This window comes from Hakea prostrata, chromosome 1, assembly GCF_041222555.1.
Source record: "Hakea prostrata isolate BN-2017 chromosome 1, UWA_Hpros_2, whole genome shotgun sequence".
Lineage (NCBI taxonomy): Eukaryota > Viridiplantae > Streptophyta > Magnoliopsida > Proteales > Proteaceae > Hakea > Hakea prostrata.
The window spans coordinates 15896685-15902227 of NC_142600.1; the positions used below are offsets into that span (position 1 = coordinate 15896685).

The 5543-nt window shown below is 37.9% G+C and overlaps 1 protein-coding gene across 1 annotated transcript; it reads right to left on the bottom strand.

Moving 5' to 3' along the window:
• Positions 1-2092: 2092 nt before the first annotated feature.
• LOC149027841 (putative receptor protein kinase ZmPK1) lies at positions 2093-5308 on the bottom strand. The gene has a single exon (XM_089166386.1). The coding sequence runs from the start codon at positions 4559-4561 to the stop codon at positions 2093-2095; it is 2469 nt and encodes an 822-aa protein (XP_089022512.1). The 5' UTR covers positions 4562-5308.
• Between the last annotated feature and the right edge of the window lie 235 nt (positions 5309-5543).

Below are 5543 nucleotides of genomic sequence, written 5' to 3' on the forward strand. Positions count from 1 at the left end.
TTTCACATCCTTATCGCCCTTTGGGCACTTTGGGGATATTACTCGACAGTTACCCACTCTTCCAAACTACCCAAGCTTCGGATGTCATCATCGGTGGGAACCTCCAACTCCGGGTAGGATCAAATTAATGTGGATGGCTCATCATTTATTAATCCAAAATGCTCGGGCATTGGTAGTTTCGCACGTGACTCTTCTCATCAAGTAGTGTTTGCTTTTGGACAAGGCATGGACTGTCAGGACTTTCTTACTGCCGAGGCACAAGCGATTCGATAAGGTCTCAGCCTTACCCTCGACCTCCAGATCACTCATATCCAAGTGGAGAGCGACAACCAATCGCTTGTTCTCTCTCTTACACAACCCTCATCTTGTGGAAGCTGGAAAATCTCACACCTAATTTTCGATATCCTCAAGCTAAGCAGCATCTTTACAAAGTGTTCATTCTCCTACATCCCTCGAGAAGCCAATTTTGCAACCGATGAACTTGCTAAATCAACGGCCATCTCACAGGATTGGTTCATGTACCATTTATCCTCTCCCCCTTCTTATCTTTGATTTTACTTTTTGACTCTTTAATGTGTAAAATCTCGCAGGGATTTCAGTTAAATAAATAAAGTCTTTATTTCCTAAAAACAAAAAACAAAAAAAACTATGTAGCTAAGAGTTAGTTTGGAGCTTTCAAGTTTGAATTTTGAAAAATTTAATGGTGAAAGACAGTATTAATTGCTTTGGGACCAAGACGTATTTTTTCACACTAAGAAAACTCAACATTAGTTTATATTCTACTAAGAGAACCCACACATAAAAGACTTCAATCTAATAAGATCAAATAAGATCACGGGTTGAAAATCTGCTATATTCTGGCCATCCTACTACCACCTTCCCTTTAAAATTATCCCAATTGCTGACTCTAATTCTCTTGAAGATTTTGATCCGTTGAGGAACTCAGTTTGTAAACCAACTTCTAGTAATAGGGTTGACTAGTCTCAGTATTTCTTAATTTTCACTTATATCAAAATAAGATTTTGGATCAGGTCGAAGAACTCGGTTTTTAAATTTTCCCAATCACTGACTCCGGTTCTCGTGAAGAGTTTGGATCCCTCGAGGAACTCGGTTTGTAACTCCAATTTATTGGGTTGAGTAGTTTTCCTTCCAAAAGGAAAAAGGTTGAGTATTTTCAATTTCTTTTCAAATTCCACTTGTATCTCAGCATTTTCTCGTATATTGTGATATTTGTGAAACCTATTTATTTTGGTGTCAATTGGTACTTGAAACCAAATATCGGATAACAGATTGATTGAATTAATCGGATCGGACCAAATCGAATCAAATCATGTTGGATATATATCAATCAATTGCAATTATAATTGAATTTGAATCAAATTGGGTTGACAGCTCAAAATAGATAGTCATAATTAAGAACAATCAAATTAATTTAATGCATTGTAAATTTTGAGAGACACACTAAGAAGATTGACAAAAAACACACATGGAAAATGTTTGATGAATTGGTATAACACTAACATATCACCTAAAATTGTAGAATAGTATATTATTTTTGCATTTTCAGTTAAGTCATTTTTTTTCCCAAGAAATATCCTTTAACCATTGTGTCATTATCCTATTGTCCTTGAAGAGTTGAAAAAAATTCAGTCAAGAAGGAGAAACCGAAGCTTGCAGATGAGGAAAAGTTTACCAGCTCTGCTACAATATGTAGATTGGAAAATTAATGTGTTTTATTTATCGGATAGGTCTCATACACGAAACTTCTTCTTTTTTCTTTTTTTTTTGCCAACATATTAAAGAATAGATAATGTCATTGTAGTACAAATAACATTGAATGCAAACCTATATTACGACTTATTCAATTGAAGTCGAAGCTGCATCACCATTGCTTGAGATGAAGAGGCATAGGTAACCATCAATGCATTCCATACCTTGACACAACATAACGTATATATTAGAAACTCCATTACAATGTTCCTAGAGTTTTACAACAGAAGGAGATGGAGATAACCACTAAACAAGACACAAACCAACTTGAGAACTACAGAAAACATACAGCTAACGATTTAAAATAAGACACAGATTGTTATTACATGATGTTTCCTGAATGGACTAAGAGTTCATCATCACATTCTAGTAGAGCTTGAACTACTGCATCCATGGTGGGTCTCTTGCTTCTGTCCTCCTCTACACATGAAACCCCAATCTTGACCATCACGGTTGCCTGATTACCATTGAACTTTCCCTTCAATTGTGGATCCACTTCATTCTCCACACATAAGTCTTCTCCATTTCCAATTCTCCTTTTTATTTCACTGTAAAACCTTGTGAGCCCTGTCATTTCAGCATCCTCATCCCCCAAAGCCCAACTGGAGAGCCGAATGCCCTTGACAATCTCTAAAAGCACGACTCCGTAGCTGTAAACATCAACCTTTGCAGTGATAGGAAGGTTCAACGCCCATTCTGGAGCCATGTACCCCTTTGTTCCACGGATCTTAGAGAACTCAGAACCAGTTCCACCTCTTTGAGTCAGTTTTGCAAGTCCAAAATCTGCAATCTTTGGTTCATAATCAGCATCCAATAGGATGTTTTCAGGCTTCACATCACAGTGAATAACCCACTCAAGACACTCATGGTGAAGGTATGCCAAACCCTTAGCTGCCCCTATAGCAATTCTGAACCTTTTCTTCCAATCTAGTAAAGTGGGTTTATTAGTGTTGTGGCTATTGCTACTAGAGACATTGAAGAACAAGTACTTATCCAATGAACCATTCTCTGCATACTCATAGACCAAGAGCCGTTGGACCTTACCAGAGCAGAACCCCCATATTCTCACTAAGTTCATATGGTTGATTCTCCCAAGTGTAGTCACTTCAGACCAAAACTCTTCCTCTCCTTGGATTATATCTCCCAATTTCTTCACTGCTACTACTCTATCATCCTTCAAAACTCCTTTGTAAACAATCCCTGAGCCTCCCCTCGCCAATTCATCTTTGAACTTATTGGTTGCCTTGCTCAGCTCTTCATAAGTAAACTTCCTGAACTGACTGGATATTGCTTGGTATCCATCCTCCACTGATTTAGGCACACCCATCCTAAAAAGAAACCACCAACCCAAGCAAACAAAAACAACTTCAACAGCACCAATGGCTGCAGCAAATGAGTATAGATAAACCCATCTTGTCGTTCCACTCCCTGTGTCATACATTGCTGAATAACCTGAAGGAGTTTCTAGTCTAATGGATCTGCAAGAGGCATCAGATCCTCTAGGGGCAGAGTCTTCTGATGTATCCAAACTTGCAGGAACCTTCAAATAAGCACTGCTTAAAACGTCTGGAGACTTGTACCCATTGAAGAGTGCACTCTTTGCAAAACATGTTCCATCCCCTGTTAGGCGGTATGTGAAGCCCTGACAATCACTACTATTCAAACAAAGCTCCTTGCAAGCTGCAAATGATAGAGGTGCTTGGAAAGCAAAGTCAAATCCATAGAAATCTGTTTGTGGTATCTTCACGAATTTTGCTTGAGCTTGGTTGTAGCTCTGGTTGAACTTAGGCTTGCAACCTTTATTCCAATCATATGGGTCTGTCATCTCATACCCTGGGGGACATGAACACTGGGGTTTGGGTGTATAAATGCAGATTCCATTTCTGCCACACAGTCCATGTATGGTGCAAGGTTGTGTGATAGCTTCCCAAGATACAACCCATGACATGGTTAACTCATCTAAACTATAGAGTCTCAGATTACCATCATAATCCATCACAAGTCTTCTCTTAATCCCATCCCCCACATCAGAGGCAGAAAATTTCAATAGGTCACTGGATACAAAATTACCCAAATCGTCAAGCATGGCTATTCTGCTATTATTGTAGTTTGTTCTTCCTTCTTGATATATAGTAAGGGCAGGATTTGGATCCGGCCAATAGATACTTGAAATTTCAAGCCCCTCATATATTAAAGTCAAAACATTGTCAGTGTTAAAGAGAAAACTATAATATCCCGAAGAAAACATACCTTCTGCCATTGCAGAAATCAACTTCATATTTTTTGTGAACAGTTGCTCAGGGAGAAGAGTGTCAGTGGGATGCTCAAAGCTTTGCCATAAGATATTGCCTTGTGGGTCTGTCAGGACAAGGTTTCCAGAGTTCAAGAGTTCAGCCTTCTCCACATTACTTCCAGTGGTGTTGGTGGTGGTGGTGGTGGACCAAACAGTTGTGTTATGGAGATCGGTTAGGACCATTGTTCCATCTCTCTCCAATGTAATTCTTGATCCATAGCCATTAACAGGCCTGTCTCGATTAGCCATCCATACAACAGTTCTGTTTGGTGCATTGGTAAACCAAATTGAGAAATAGAATGAATTTTTGCCTACTGGGTAGAATCCACAAGTGAATGACTTGTCTGGAGAGATGAGAACATTTGAATCTTCCACTACTAGAAAAGAGTCTATGGACAAAGAATTCGGGGGTGTTGAACATACGAAAGGACTAAGAATGGACAAAAGAACAAGGAGAAGAGGAAAAGTTAGAAATGAGGAGCAAGAGAGGTTTTTCATGGTTGCAATTTGCAATGATTAGAGAGTTGGATTGTTTCGTTTTTATACCCCTAAAAAAAAACCTTTGGAGTTAATTTATTTATTTTTTTGAATTTTTTTTTAGATCAATGTTACTCTCTAAGTTAACCCCTAATATTGATGTCACTCTAAAACACATTAAAAGATTCATTAAACTTTTACCAAAAAGAAAAAAAAATCCATTAAACTTCCCATTAATAAATTCCTATTTGCTTTTCAAGACCCAAAAAAAATGCTTTAATATGATGTGAAGTATAAACTTATATATGAGAAATTCTAAATGTCATTCTCCAAGGTATCCCCTAATAATGTGTCACCCTAAAACAAAACAAAAGTACCCTTTAATAATGTGAAGTATTAATTATATCCTTTTAATAATTAGATAGTGTAAATCACATCTACTTAAGTGAAGCATGGTCATCTCCACGAACTTAGCCGCCTTGATAACTTTTAATATGTGGAAATATCTCAATGTCACACCCTAAGTTATCCTCTAATACTACTATAATAAAACGAATTAAAGTATCAATCAAATCTCCTACCAATAGGTTTTCTTTTTAAAAATAAAAGTATCCAATAAGGCTATAATGATATTAATTATACTTTTTTAACAATTAAATATTATAGCCAAAACAAAGCTGTTCTAGTGGTTGAAACCAATACCTCTTATTGAAGAGGTCGTGGGTTCGACTCTGCTGAGCATATTAATATCCCATCCCCCGACTTAATAAAGCCCTTTGCAAAAAAAAAAAAAAAAAAACCAAATTAGATAGTGCAAACGTGCCCATGACATATCACACCAAATTCGGAACGGGGCGGGGCCAAACCGGCACGCGGAGGCGACTTTGCCCAAACCCATGGTCGGGACATCTCCCCGCGGAACACAAAACAGGGGGCCCCAGGTGAAAATACTTCGAAAAGATAAAAGACTCAAAATTTATGATCCCGACTCAACCCTAACACC